At 40.1% G+C, this 14755-nt stretch overlaps 1 protein-coding gene across 5 annotated transcripts in view; it reads right to left on the bottom strand.

Annotated features, from left to right (window-relative positions):
* The window catches only part of TPST1 (tyrosylprotein sulfotransferase 1), a 129198-nt gene that overhangs the window by 13852 nt on the left and 100591 nt on the right, over positions 1–14755 (bottom strand). For all 5 annotated transcript variants that reach the window (XM_037041713.1, XM_037041715.1, XM_037041712.1 and 2 more), the window contains exon 4: positions 4213–4263. In XM_037041713.1, the coding sequence (XP_036897608.1) occupies positions 4213–4263 (51 nt within the window). The remainder of the gene's footprint in view (positions 1–4212; positions 4264–14755) is intronic.

Raw genomic sequence — 14755 nt, 5'->3', positions numbered from 1 at the left:
CAGAAGGACCAACTCTAATTAGAGGGCTGGGGCTTTCGGCCAGCCTAACTTCTAGACAGGGGAAGTTGACCACGATTAGGTTCAGTCACATGGCCACCGATTCAATCAATGTTGTCTATGTCATTGGAGCCCAAGAAATACTGGGGACGCCATAGTTCAGCGGAGCTTCCTGGTTGGTGAACGCTTGGATGTGCGGGAGAAAGAAGCACCCTGGTTTGGCGGGGAATGGGCACAGAAACTGCGTTTGAGACCCTCATGGACACTGTCTTATTTGCCTCTTCATCTGGCTGCTCTTGATTTGTACCCTTTATAAATACAAAACTGTAATTGCAAGTATAGTGCTTCCCAAGTTCTGTGAGCCATTCTAGCTAAATATCAAACCTGAGGGTTCTGTGGGCTTCAATTTCCTCATTTTTAGCAGTTAAGCCCTGACTGGTGTGGTTCAGTGGGTTGGGAGTTGTCTCCCGAAGTGAAAGATCACCAGTTTGAGTTTCGGTCAGGGCACAGGCCTGGGTTGCTGGCTCGGTCCCCGAGTCAGGAAGTACTGATTCAAGGGGTAACTGATTCATGCCTCTCTCTCACTTGATGTTTCTCTCCCTCTCTTTCTCCCTCCCTTTCCCTCTCTCTCTCTCTAAAAAAGAAATTGAAGGAAAAAGAAAGAAAAAATTAAATCAAAGTCTTTTATAGGCCTTTTTCTAAGTATGTGTGTGTGATGCATTAAATGAAACTACTAGAGTCAGGAGCTTGAAGTGCCTGATACTACTACTTTTGAAGTGCCTGATACTACTTTTGTCCAATTAAAAAAATCTTTTTCTTATTCATTTTTTTAGAAATTATCTACATTCCACAGTTGAGTCATTTGTTTAAAATATTTTCTCCCACTAAGACATACTTTTATTACTCTCTTTATGATGCTTTCTAACAAGTAAACATTTTCAGTTTTAATATAGTCCAACTTACTGTAGTCACTTTAAAGTAAATAATTAGTGTTTTTAATGACTTTTAAAAATCCTTCCCTCTTGCTCTGACCATTATGGCTCAATTGGTTGAACACAGTCCTGCAAACCAAAAGATCACAGGTTCAATTCCCGGTCAGGGTATATGCCTGGGTTTCTAGACCAGTCCTTGGTTGGGGGTGGGCAAGAGGCAACCCATGGATGTTTATAAATAAATAAAATCTTTTTTTAAAAAAGAAATTCTTCCCTCTTTACAGTCATAAAGATATTCTCCTCTTGTCTCCTAAAAATTATTATTTTTCCTTTCACATTTAGGTCTGTAATCCACCTGGAAATGATTTTTGTGTATGTTGTGAAGGAGGGGGTCCTTTTAGTTTTAGTCTTGAATACCCTTTCTTGAATCTTTCAGATTTAGTATGCAAAACAGCCTTGTGCTTTAACATCCCTTCAGGACGCTTCAGCTTGGATTATTCTCTGGCTCCAAGAGCCTTAGCCTGTAAGGGAGTGACAGCCTGGTCACTAGTCCATCCAGGATTTTGAGAATTCATGTCCAGCCAGGTTCAGGGCCCTTCACCACCTTCTATGCAAAATTCAGCCACAGTCTTTTGGATAGATCAGGACTTGCTTGAGAAGATTCAAGAATTTAAAAAAAATTTAATTACAGTTGATGTACCATATTATATTAGTTTCAGGTATATAATATAGTGATTAGACATTGATATAATTTACATAACTTACAGAGTGATCATCCCAATAAGCCTAAGTGCCCATATAATAACACATAGTTATTAAAATATTATTGACTATATTTCCTATGCTGTACTTCATATCCCTATTTTTATAATGTGCAATTTGTACATCTTAATCCCTTCCCTTGTTCACCTATCCCCCACCCCCAATTGCCCTCCCATCAGGCAATCATTAAAATATTCTCTGTATCTGTGAGTTTCTGTTTTGTTTATTCATTTATTTTGTATTTTAGATTCCACATATAAGTAAAATCACATGACATTGGTCTTTGTCTGACTTATTTCACTTAGCATCATACCCTCTAGGTCTATCCATGTTGTTGCAGATGGCAAGATTTCATTCTTTTTTAGGGTTGCATAATATTCCATCATATATAGTACTATTCTTCTTTATCCACTTGCCTATCAATAGACGCTTAGGTTGTTTCATATCTTGGCCACTGTAAATAGTGCTGCAATGAATATAGGGATGCATATGTGCTTTTGAATTAGTGTTCAGGATTTCTTTAGATAAGTACCCAAAAGAGGAATTGCTGGGTGATATGGGAGTTCTATTTTTAGTTTTTGAGGAACCTCCATACTGTTTTCCATAGTGGCTGAACCAATTTTCAATCTCACCAAAAATGAAGGAAGAAGGTTACCTTTTCTCCACATTCTCACTAACACTTATTGCTTGTTGATTTATTGATTACAACCATGCTGACAGGTATGAGGTGATATCTCATTATGGTTATAACTTGTGGCATTAACCATGATTAGTGACATTAACCATCTTTTCACATGTCTATTGGTCATATGTCTATGTGTCCCCTTTGGAAAAATATCTATGCAGGTCCTCCGCTTATTTTTAAAAATAAGATTTTATTTATTTATTTTGAGAGAGAGAAGTGAGGGAGAAAGAGAGGGAGAGAAACATTAATTGGTTGCCCCTCCCACACCCCACGCCAGGAACCTGGCCCGCAACCGGGGCATGTGCCCTGACTAAGAATCAAACCGGCAACCCTTTGGTTCGCAGGCCACCAGCACTCAATCCACTGAGCCACACATGCCAGGGCCCATTTTTTAAAAACAGAATTGTTTGGTTTTTGTGGTGTTAAGTTGTATGATTTTCTTACATATTTTGGACATTACCTTCTTATTGGATGCATCACTGGCAAGTATCTTTCTTGAGAATTTTTTTTTGTCTCTCTGACTCCTGAGGACTTTCTCTAATTTCTCACCCATCACAGAAATTCAGTAAACATTTGTTGAAAATTTTAAATAAATGAATGGATGGATTAAAGTTATATACATATTAGTAAGAATATGCCTTGGAAGTAGTTTGAAATTCTTCAGTAATATGTATTGATGGCTGACTGTTATCAGGCAAGGGTCTGAGAAGCCAGAGCCGTCAACTCCGAGGTGAGCCTCTCTCGGGGAGCCCAGCCGTTCACGGAGGCCTGCTGCAGACAGCACGACTCCACAGAGTCTGTGGGGTGGCATGTTCGCTTCAGCAACCCTTACCTGGACACTTTTTAAAATGCAGTTCAGTGCTGAGTCCTCATTTCCTATTGATAAGCTGACCACTGACAGCAGCAGCCTGGAGGCAACATGTACTACCACTGTGCTAGAAGGGGATGCGTTCTGCTGGGCTCAAGGAGCCGTTACCATCTTCCCCGCCGCCGCAGAGGAATGGCAGATGAGGCTCAGACGCAGGGCACCCTGGGCACATCGGCCATGACACTACCTGTTTCTCTCCAGCTCAGAAAACAATATTGGAATCTGAGTAAGTGAGAGTCTGACATTACATGGATAACTCTTGATTTGTTCTAATTAATTTTTGAAAAAGTAAAAGTTATAAGCTTCAAACTCTCACCCTCGTTTCCCACCTTGGGGGACTCTACCGTTGAGGGCCAACAGCTGTGCATATAATGTATTCACACGTATTGTAGGCTCCAAATGAGAACAGTTAAAAGGCCATCAGTATGTGTGTCATAGAAACAAAAGGCAGCTGGATATTTTATTTCCAGGCAGATGTGAGAAGCCTGCAGCAGATGCAGAAGGTAGGCTCCCCTTGCACGGAATACTGTGTGCTTTGGAAGACCTCAAGCAACTGGATCTCAGTCACTAATAAAGTATTCCCCTTGTTTTGAAAGATACTGAGGTCTCTGAAATGAAGACTATGTTAAATTATAGTTGTTTTTTAAAAATTTTATTGTGTTTTTATTTATTAAATGTATTGGGGTGATGTTAGTTAATAAAAATATATAGGTTTCAGGCGTACAATTCTATTAATACAGATCTGCATATTGTATTGTGTGTTTACCACCCCAAGTCAAGTCTCTCCCATCACTATCCCCCCTTTATCCTCTTCTTCCTCCTCTCACCCCCCTTTAAATTATTGTTAAAACCAACAATTACCAGAGGCCAATCTTTCCACGGCCAGCACACATCATTATCTCTAAAAAGACCACTTCAACACAACAGTCCATCTATTACACGTCAAGAGGAGAAAACAGATACAGTACCTGAGGTTTTTCTTTAAGAAATTCAGGTAGCTGAAATTCGCCTTTGTAGACCTGGAAAAACAAAGCCAAATATGAGTTTAAACAGACACCTTCTGGCATCATCACTTCAGAATGCCTGCAATACCCGACAGTGGACAGGCTCACCGCTTTGTTCTCGGTAAGTTTAGAATGAGAGGGAAGCCTGTCAGTTCAAGGGCGGCCAGAGCTGAAAAGCTGAGTGAAATCCCCATTTATGAAGAAGAAAGACCAACACCCCAACATCCCAAGTCCCAATCATTTCAGCTGAGAGAGAAAGCAGGCCCCGCGCCATCTCTCAAGTAGGCAACACAGAAATTCCACAATTTAGGAAAAGGTTCCTCTTGATTTCCCTTTGAAACCTCCAAACTTAAAACCCTGGATTTAACCCAAATTTTCTTAATGTACCCAAGATGCCCTACTAATGTGAATATTAGATGAGTTTTTAAAAAATTATTTATTGCCCTGGCTGGTGTGGCTTAGATTTTATACATTTATTTTTAGAGAGAGGGGAAGAAATGGAGAAACAGAGGGAGAGATACATGGACGTGCAAGAGAGACATTGATTGGTTGCCTCTTGCACACACCCCCAACTGGGGACCTGGTCAGCAACCCAGGCATATGTCCTGACCAGGAACTGAACTGGTGACTTTTGGGTCCATGGGACCACACCCAACCCACTGAGCCACACCAGTTGGAGAGAATATTAGATAATTCTTAAAATGATACATTTAACCTCATAAAATCTTATAATTAAAAATCTACTCTATATATAAAATTATGTTTCTAATGCTAGCAATTAGAAAATAATGTTTAAATACCACTTACAATAACATCAACCCCTCCCCACCAAATACCTGAGAATAAATCTAATAAAAAATTTGTAAGACAACAAACTAGAAAACATTATTGAAAGAAATTAAAAACCAAATAAATAGAGAGACAAACTGCTTTCAGGTATTGGAAGATTAAATATAGTAAAAATATCCACTCTCCTCAAAAGATTTGCAATAAAAATTCCAGCATGCTTTGTTTGAAAAAGGAGGAGGTAATTTGAAGCTGATTGCAAAAGTTATATGGAAATTCTTAAGACCAAATATAATCAAGGTAATCTTAAAACGAAGAACAAAGAGGGAGGGGGCTTATTCTATCAGACATTAAGACATTATCATACAGCTATAATTAAACTATACTATATATATATTATATAGTTTATATATTTCTATATATAAACTTCCCTCTCATATACATATATATTCTTAAACATTATACATTTAAGACAGTAAAGTTTTGGCACAAGGATATACAAATATGTTAGTGAAACAGAATAAAGTATCCAGAAACAGCCCCCATACACAGATGCTTGGTTTCAGAGAGCCATGGTAGTGTTGAGCGGTGCAATGAGAATGAATAAATAAGTATCAATAAATGTGGCTTATGTATATAGGACACAGCAATGAAAAATGAACTACTAATCTACCAATAACATGTATGAATCCCAGTACATAATGATGAGAGGAAAAATGCCAGACCTCCTGCCAACATAATACACTGCGTGCATCAACTTAAGACTTTTAAAGATCATAAGCAGGCAAAATCATTCTGGTAGAAATCAAGATACTGTTTACTCTGGGGAGGAGGGAAGTGGTAGTGACGGGGAGGGGGCATGAGGGACGTTTCAAGGGAGCTGACAATTTTGTTGTGCCCTGGGTCGAGAGACTATGAAGGTGCGTTCATTTTATGATCACTGATTGAGCTAGGATTTGTGTACTTTCTGTATGTGCGTTATGTACTTTAATAACAAAACTGAATAAACAAATTAAGCCAGTAGTTTAACACTAGAAATGTACCACACACACACATTTTGTTAAGTACAAAGATTTTGTTTCAACCCTGCAACCGCTTGGAAACTACTCATGGTAATCAGAAGTGGAGAAACTACAGTAAGAAACTATTGACTGTTATTGGCAAGAGAGTCACTGGGTAGTCCCTCAGAGGACAAAGAAATCTTCTGGTGAACCCTAAAGCCTACCAACCTGCAGGATTTTTACTTGGTTGTAAGACAACTGATCCACTTCTGAAAGTAGCAGCATTCCTCCTGAGATTCAGAGAATGAATGTATTTTTTCCCCTATCTGTTGCTCTGCAGTTTCTAAACCTGGTTTCTTCTTTGGGGACTCTGCTACAGTCCTGGGACTGTAAAGAGAGATTGTGGTGTTAAGTCGTATGATTGCAACTTAAATTACAAGAAAGATACCAGACTTACAGATAAGGCATTTCTTCTTCAGGCTGAGGTAGATGCAAGATAATACTGCAGCTGCTAGAAGTGTCTCAAAAGCTACCGCCGTCTCTTTCATACCCTCGAATTGTCCCAGGTCACTGGCAGACCGGTTGGCTTAACTACTTAAGAATCTGCAGGTAAGGGACTTCCGCCAAGATGGAGGCGTAGGTGGAAACACTGTGCCTCCTCTCACAACCAAGTTTAAAGTCAACAAAATTTCAGTAACAAAAAACACAGCCAAAACACAGAAGATTGAACTATATGGAAGCCCAACAACAACGAACCGTTCAACTGGACTGGTAAGAGGGGCAGAGCCAGCAGCAGAGCAGGGTCGGGCAGGAAAGATCCCCCAACCCAGGTGTGCAGGCAGCTGTGGGTGGATCTCAGGTATGGGGTAGCAACAGGTGGACCCAGTGAGGGCACAAGGCAGCAGGATGACAGTGGTCACACATTCGCACGCAGATAAACCAGAGAAGGAGTGAGCAGTGAGACAGCCATGCAGGCCCCAGAGGCAGGAGGCGGCAGAGGGGATTGCCATTGCCCTTCATTGACCCCGCCCCCACATACAGCATCACAACCCAGCAACTGGGTCTCCCCGCCCTGGTGAACACCTAGGGCTCTGCTCCTCATACATAACAGGTGCAAACAGACCAAAATATGGCTTGAGAAGAACTTAAAGCCCTAGAGCCAATAACTCTAAGTGACCAAGAAATAGCCAACCTATCAGACGCCCAGTTCAAAATACTGGTGATCAGGATGCTCACAGAACTGGTTGATTTTAGTCACAAATAAGAGGAACAAATGAAGGCCAGACTAATTGAAATGAAGGGAAATGCACAGGAAACCAATGCACAGTGATGAGAAGGAAAGTGGGACTCAAATCAAGGGAGTGGACCAGAAGGAAGAAAAAAATGACCAAACAGAAAAGAATGGAGAAACAAGAATTCAAAAAAATGAGGAGACGCTTAGGAACCTCCAGGACATCTTTCAATGTTCCAACATCTGAATATAGGGGTACCAGAAGGGGAAGAGGAACAGCCACGAGTGGAAAACTTATTTGAACAAATAATAAAGGAGAACTTCCCCAGTCTGGCAAAGGAAATAGACTTCCAGGAAATCCAGGAAGCTCAGAGAGTCCCAAAGAAGTTGGACCCAAGAAGGAACACACCAAGGCACATCATAATTACATTTCCCAAGATGAAAGAGAAGGAGAGAATCCTAGAAGCAGCAAGAGATAAGGGGATAGTCACCTACAAAGGAGTTCCCATCAGAGTGTCAGCAGATTTCTCAAAAGAGACCTTACAGGCAAGAAGGGGCTGGAAAGAAGTATTCCAAGTCATGAAATCCAAAGGCCTACATCTGAGATTGCTCTATCCAGCAAAGCTTTCATTTAGAATGGAAGGACAGATAAAGTGCTTCTCAGATAAGATCAAGTTCAAGGAGTTCATCAGCATCAAGCCCTTATTACATGAAATGTTAAAGGGACTTATCTAAGAAAAGAAGATAAAAAATATGAACAGTGAAAGGACAGCAAATTCACAGTTACTAACAACCACACCTAAAACAAAAGCAAACTAAGAGGACAGTTAGATTGGGAGCGGAACCATAGAAATGGAGATCACAAGGAGGGTTAGCAACAGGGGAGTGGGAGGAGGAGAAGGGGGGAGAAGGTACAGAGAATAAGCAGCATAGACGGTAGATAGAAAATAGACAGGGGGGAGGGCAAAAATAGTAGGGGAAATATAGAATCTAAAGAACCTGAGACACGTGGACATAAACTAAAGGGGGGGAATGGTGGGAGAGGGGTGTGCAGGGTGGAGAGGAACGTAGGGGGGAATTAGAACTGTAATGGCATAATCAAAATATATATTTTTTAAAAAAGAATCTGCAGGTAAGAACACTGTCTGCTCTTCCTCAACACGATAGCCCAGAGGGTGTTCCAGCTTTCTCTGTAGGAAGTGTCGAAACCCCTGGAGCTGTGTGTTACACTAACACTCACTCCCTTTGCACTTATCTACTACTGTGGGGCAAGTAGATACTATACTCAACACAGGGACTCAAGCCACTGAGCTTTTTTTTTTAATTATTGTTCGAGTACAGTTTTCTGTCTTTTACTCCCATCCCAGCCCATCCTACCCCCCATGCTCCCCACCTCCCTCCCATTTCCACCCCCCTTAGTTGTTGTCCATGTGTCCTTTATACTAGTTCCTGTAAATCCTTCTCCTTCTCCCCCTGACATTCCCCTCCCTCTCCCCTCTGGTCACTGTCCCCCTGTTCTCTATTTCACTGTCTTTGGTTATATTTTGCTTGTTTGTTTGTTTTGTTGTTTAGCTTCCTGTTAAAAGTGAGATCATATGGTATTTGTCTTTCACTGCCTGGCTTACGCTGCTCAGCATAATGCTTTCTAGTTCCATCCATGCTGTTGCAAAGGGTAGGAGCTCCTTCTTTCTTTCTGCTGCATAGAATTCCATTGTGCAAATGTACCATAATTAATCGAGGAAGACACAAACAAATGGAAACAAATACCATGTTCATGTATTGGAAGAATTAACATAATCAAAATGTCCATACTACCCAAAGCAATTTAGAGATTTTTTTGGTTTTGTTTTTGTGTTTTACCAGATTCTCAAGTGTCTTTCCTTTGTCCTTAAGTCCCAAACCCATCATCCAAGCCTCTGGGGCATAAGCTGCCCTGGCCTAGGTTTTGTGCTCTGGCTCCTTTACTGAATCAGTACAAGTTCATTTTACCCCAGTCCCTCTTCCACTGTTTGTGGGTTAGGTCCCCAGAAACTTTTCTTATATTCCCCACATTTTCTCAGACTCTTAGAAACTGAATTTCCTGACTTGCAGCTAGCTGCTTCTGCACTCTCCCACTGTATACCACACTCTGCATTTCATTACTGTTAGCAAATCTTCCAGTTGAATCTTACCTCCTCTTTGTGGTTCACTGTAAAAACCAGCCAGGCATGACAGAAAATACAAGTAGGAACATTAAATATAAGTGTCTACCAGGTACCAACACTTTCAGAGAGGTGAGGCTTATATGAAGGGGAAAAGAGCCCTAAATATGCGATGTCGCATATATAATAAATAATTTAAAAGGGGTCAGGATAAAACTGCAGATAAAAGACTTAATCAAAAAATAGTGGAAAGCTATATCCTTTCATTATACTTCAGGGAACAAATGCTTCAAAAGTTAGGAACTACAGTACTGACAAAAAGAACACTTTCTACTGACAAAGCAATTCCTATTTAACACAGGACACCAAGTCCCGCATTGCTTACAAAAACAGTCAAGTTAGGAATAGAATTTCCTTTGGTTAAATGAACAGTGTTTCTGGACATACTACTCTTTGGCACTAATGGATTGAGGATTTTGCCTGACAGCAGTGAGCTAGGGACCCAGACTCCAATCCTTCCTACAGAACCCTCCCATCTCAAGAACTGAAGGAATGACAAGGAGACAAAAGTAGGCTTTTGATTTGGAGGGTGCATTGGAAATAAAAATAAAAAGAACAGCAACTAAGCTTTATTATTTTCTTTGCACCAGGTTAGTGTTAAATAAGGGCTTCATATGTATTAATTATCTCATTGAATCCAACGGTCTCTTGAGGGAGATATTTTTTTAGAGAGGAAAGCAACTGAGGCACAAAGAAATTAAGTAATCTGTTCAATGTAGTGAAATGGACAGCTACTAAGTACCATCATCAGACTTCAGGGCAGCTCATCCTGCCCTGGCTGGTATGGCTCAGTGGATTGAGCGTGGGCCTGTGAACCAAAGGACTGCTGGTGGACGCCCAATCAGGGTAGGTGCCTGGATTGCAGGTCAGGTTAGGTCCCCAATGGGGGACGTGCAAAAGGCAATCACACATTGATGTTTCCCTCTCTTTTTCCCTCCCTTCCCCTCTCTCTAAAAATAAATAAATAAAATCTTTAAAAAAAATAAAAGGATCATCCTTATTGTTGTTTAGACTGAAGTACGGAGGTTACAGCAGTAATCCAGACAGGAAAAGATGAAAAGGAGGCAGCAGTGGAGGTGGTGAGAAGTGGTAGGTTTGTGAATTCTTTTTTCTGATTACATCTAGATTTCCTAACAGGCTGGAAATGGGAGGTGACAGACCAGAAGGGTGTCAAGGATGACTCCAAGGTTTTGGACCTAAGCAACCATCAATTGGAAATAGGAAGTTGCCATCAGCTCAGATGCAAAAGGTTCTGTGTATCGCAGATTTTCAGAAGAGCACTAGTTCCGATTTGGATGCATTAGGCTTGAGATGCCTATCAGGCAATAGATGAAATGACAAGGAGACAACACAGGCTTTGATTTGGAGGGGACACTGGAAATAAAAATAAAAAGAGTAGCAGCTGAACTTTAAATAAATGAAAATGTCAAGTAGTCAGTTAGACATATAATTCTGGAGTTTATGGAAGAGGTCTGGGCTGCATATATAAATTTGAGAATCATCGACTTATAGATGGCAAGCAAAGCCTTGATACCTGATGAGGTAACTCAGGGGCTCAGGCTAGATAGAGTAGGGCAGAGGACTTAAGATTGAGATATGGGGATAATCCAATATTCAGAAATCAAGGAAAAGAAGAACCGGCAAAGACAAGTAATAAACTACCAATGACAGAAGAAAAAAGTTTATAAAAAGTGGTATCCTAAAAGCCAAATGAAGGACACATACTAATGGGGAATCATCAATTTTATCAAAAGAGACTGGGAGATAATAATTGACCACTGCATTTAGTAATGTGAAGGTCACTGTGACCTTGCCAAAAGTAAATTAAGTAGAATGGTAGTTGTGAAATTCTTTTTTTGTTTTTAAGATTTTATTCATTTACCTTTAGAGGGGAAGGGAAGGAAGGAGGGAGAGAAATATCAATGTACGGTTGCCTCTCATGTGTCGCCTGCTGGGAACTGGCCTGCAACCCAGGCATGTGCCCTGACTGGGAATCGAACCAGGATCCTTTAGTTCACAGGCCTGCACTCAATCCACTGAGCTACGCTAGCCAGGGCTGAAATTCTGAGTGGAGTGGACATAAGAATAGAGAGGAAGGAATTGGAGAAGGGAGTACAGAAAACTTGAGTTTTGATATAAAGGGCAGCACAGAAATGGAATGATAGTGTCAGGGCAACTGGGATCAAGAAGCGTGTGTGGCCCTGGCTGGTGTGGCTCAGTGGACTGAGTGCTGGCCTGTGAACCAAAGTGTCGCTGGTTCAATTCCCAGTCTGGGTTGCAGGCCAGGTCCCCAGTAGGAGTTGTGCAAGAGGCAACCATACACTGATGTTTCTCTCCCTCTCTTTCTCCCTACTTTGCCCTCTCTCTAAAAATAATAATCAAAATCTTTAAAAAAAAAGAAGTGTGTGTATGTGAGTGTGTATTAAACTAAAAAAAAATAAAAACCCTATGGGCGTATTTGTTTATTGCTGGGAAAGATCCTGCAGGAAAGCAAACTCTGATGATGCAGGAAACATGGGGAGATGGGCACACCTTCGGACAGGTGCATGGATGTGCACTCCTGTCTCACAGACTTTCTATTATGATAGATGACGATATCAGGTCTGAAACAACTCCTTCCTCTAGGTGTGGTTGTTAATAACTGTGTGTTTGCTGTCCTTTCACTGTTGATATTTTTCATCTTCTCTTTCTTATATAAGTCCCTTTAGCATTTCATATAATAAGGGCTTGGTGATGATGAACTCCTTGAACTTGACCTTATCTGAGAAGCATTTTATCTGTCCTTCCATTCTAAATGAAAGGTTTGCTGGATAAAGCAATCTTGGCTGTAGGTCTTTGGATTTCATGACTTGGAATACTTCTTTCCAGCCCCTTCTTGCCTGTAAGGTCTCTTTTGAGAAATCCGCTGACAGCCTGATGGGTACTCCTTTGTAGGTGACTGTCCTTGCTGTAAAGCCACATTCTTTAAATTTTCATTATTGCTACAATATAAATTTTCTATAAAATATCAGTACAAATATCACATATTTACTTCTTTTATACAACTTGTGTGTGTTTTAGCTGAAGTTAATTGCCTCATAAATTTTCATATTAACACACTTTATTTTTTAGAGCAGTGTCAGGTTTACTGAAAAATTGAGCAGGAAGTAAAGAGTCCCATGTACTTGTTCTCCTTCCAGTTTCCCCTATTATTAATATCTTGCATGACTGTGGAACATGTTATAATTAATGAATCAGTATTAATGCACTGTTACTAATAAAGTGTTTAGTTTGCACTAGAGTTCACTATTTGCATTGTACTTTCTGCGAGTTTTGACACATTCACCATTACAGTAGTATACAGAATAGTTCCACTATCATAAAAGTCTCCTGTGTACTGCCACCTCTTTATGTCCCCCTTCCCCTAGCTTTTTATTGTCTCCATAGTTTTGCTTTTTTTAAGAATGTCATAGAGTTGGGATCACACAGTATGTGGCTTTTTCATATTGGCTTCTTTTTTCAGTTTGCAATAGACACTTAAGTTTCCTCCATGTCTTTTTGTGCCTTGATAATTCATTCCTTTAAATCACTGAATAAAGTTCCATTGTATGAATACACAGCAGCTTATCCATATACCTACTGAAGGAAATCTTGGTGGCTTACGAGTCTGAGTAATCAAGAATAAAGCTGCTATAAACATTTGTGTACAGGTTTTGTGTGAACATAAGTTTTCAACTCATTTGGGTTAATATCAAGGAGTGCGAGTGCTGGATTGTATGATAAGAATATGTGTACTTTTATACAAAACTGCCAACCTGTCTTCCAAGTGGCTGTACCATTTTGCAGTGCGTGAGTGCTCCTGTAGCTCCACATCCCTACAGTCATATGGTGTTGTCTGTGTTCTGGATTTTGGCCACTCTGATAGGTGTGTAGTGGTATCTCATTGTTCTGTTCATTTGCATTTTCCTAATGACATATGATTGAACACATTTTTATATGCCACTGGTATAGTTTCTTTGGTAAGGTGTCTGTTCAGATCTTTAGCCCATTTTTCAATTGGGTTGCTTCTTTGCAAATTTTGAATGCCAGTCCTTTACCAGATATGTGTTTTGCAAAGATTTTCTCCAGACTGTGGCCTGTCTTTTCATTCTCTTAACAAAGTCTTTTGCTTGGTTTGAAAGCTTCTCCAGTTTTTCTGTTATTAGTATTATCATATATCCTTATTTACCCTTTTACTTTTTAATTATATTTTATTGATTATGCTATTACAGTTTTCCCAATACTTCCCCCTTTCCTCTAGGTAGAGCAATCTTGGCTGTAGGCCCCTGCTTTTCATCACCTTGAATATTCCTTGCCAATCCCTTCTAGCCTGCAAAGTGTCTTTTGAGAAATCAGCTGACAGACAGTCTTACAGAACTCTTCTCTAGCTAATTAACTTCTTTTCTCTTGCTGCTTTTAATATTTTCTCTTTAAAAGGAGCCCCTACCCTTTGCAACAGCATGGATAGAACTGAAAAGCATTACGCTAAGCAAAATAAGCCAGGCAGTGAAACACAAATACCATATGATCTCACCTTCAACAGGAACCTAATCAGCAAAACAAACAAACAAGCAAAATATAACCAAAGACACTGAAATTGAGAACAGGCTAACAGTGACCAGAGGGGAGAGGGGAGGGAATTTCAGGGGAAAAGGGTGAAGAGTTTGCAGGAACAAGTATAAAGGACACATGGATAATAACAAGGGGGGGAGAGGCGTGGAAACAGGAGGGAGGTGGGGAGGGCTGTGAGTAAAAGGCAGAAAACTGTACTTGAACAACAATTAAAATTAAAAAATTAAAAAATTTTTCTCTTTAACTTTCAGCATTTTAATTATGACATGTTTTGAAGTGGGCTTCTCTGCATCTTGTTTAGGACTCTCTGTGCTTCCTGGACTTGTATGTCTAGTTCTTTCACCAAATTAGGGAAGTTTTCTTTCATTATTTTTTCAAACAGATTTCCAATTTCTTCCTCTTTCTCTTCTCCTTCTGGCAACCCTATGATTCGAATATTGAAATGCTTGAAGTGCTTCCAGAGGCTGCTTACACTAACCTCATTTTTTAAAATTCTTTTCCTTTTTGTTCTGATTGGTTGTTGTTTGCTTCCTTATGTTCCAAATCATCGATTTGAATCTTTGCTTTATTCACTCCACTGTTGTTTCCCTGTAAATTATTCTTTATTTCAGTTAGTGTAAACTCCATTTCTGTCCAGATGCTTTTTATGCTGCTCAGGTCCTCACTAAGTTCCTTGAGCATCCTTATAACCAGTGTTT

Source organism: Sturnira hondurensis, unplaced genomic scaffold (assembly GCF_014824575.4).
Source record: "Sturnira hondurensis isolate 20B ecotype Veracruz unplaced genomic scaffold, ASM1482457v3 Scaffold0003166, whole genome shotgun sequence".
Classification (NCBI taxonomy): Eukaryota; Metazoa; Chordata; class Mammalia; order Chiroptera; family Phyllostomidae; genus Sturnira; species Sturnira hondurensis.
This window is presented reverse-complemented; position numbering and strand designations above follow the sequence as displayed.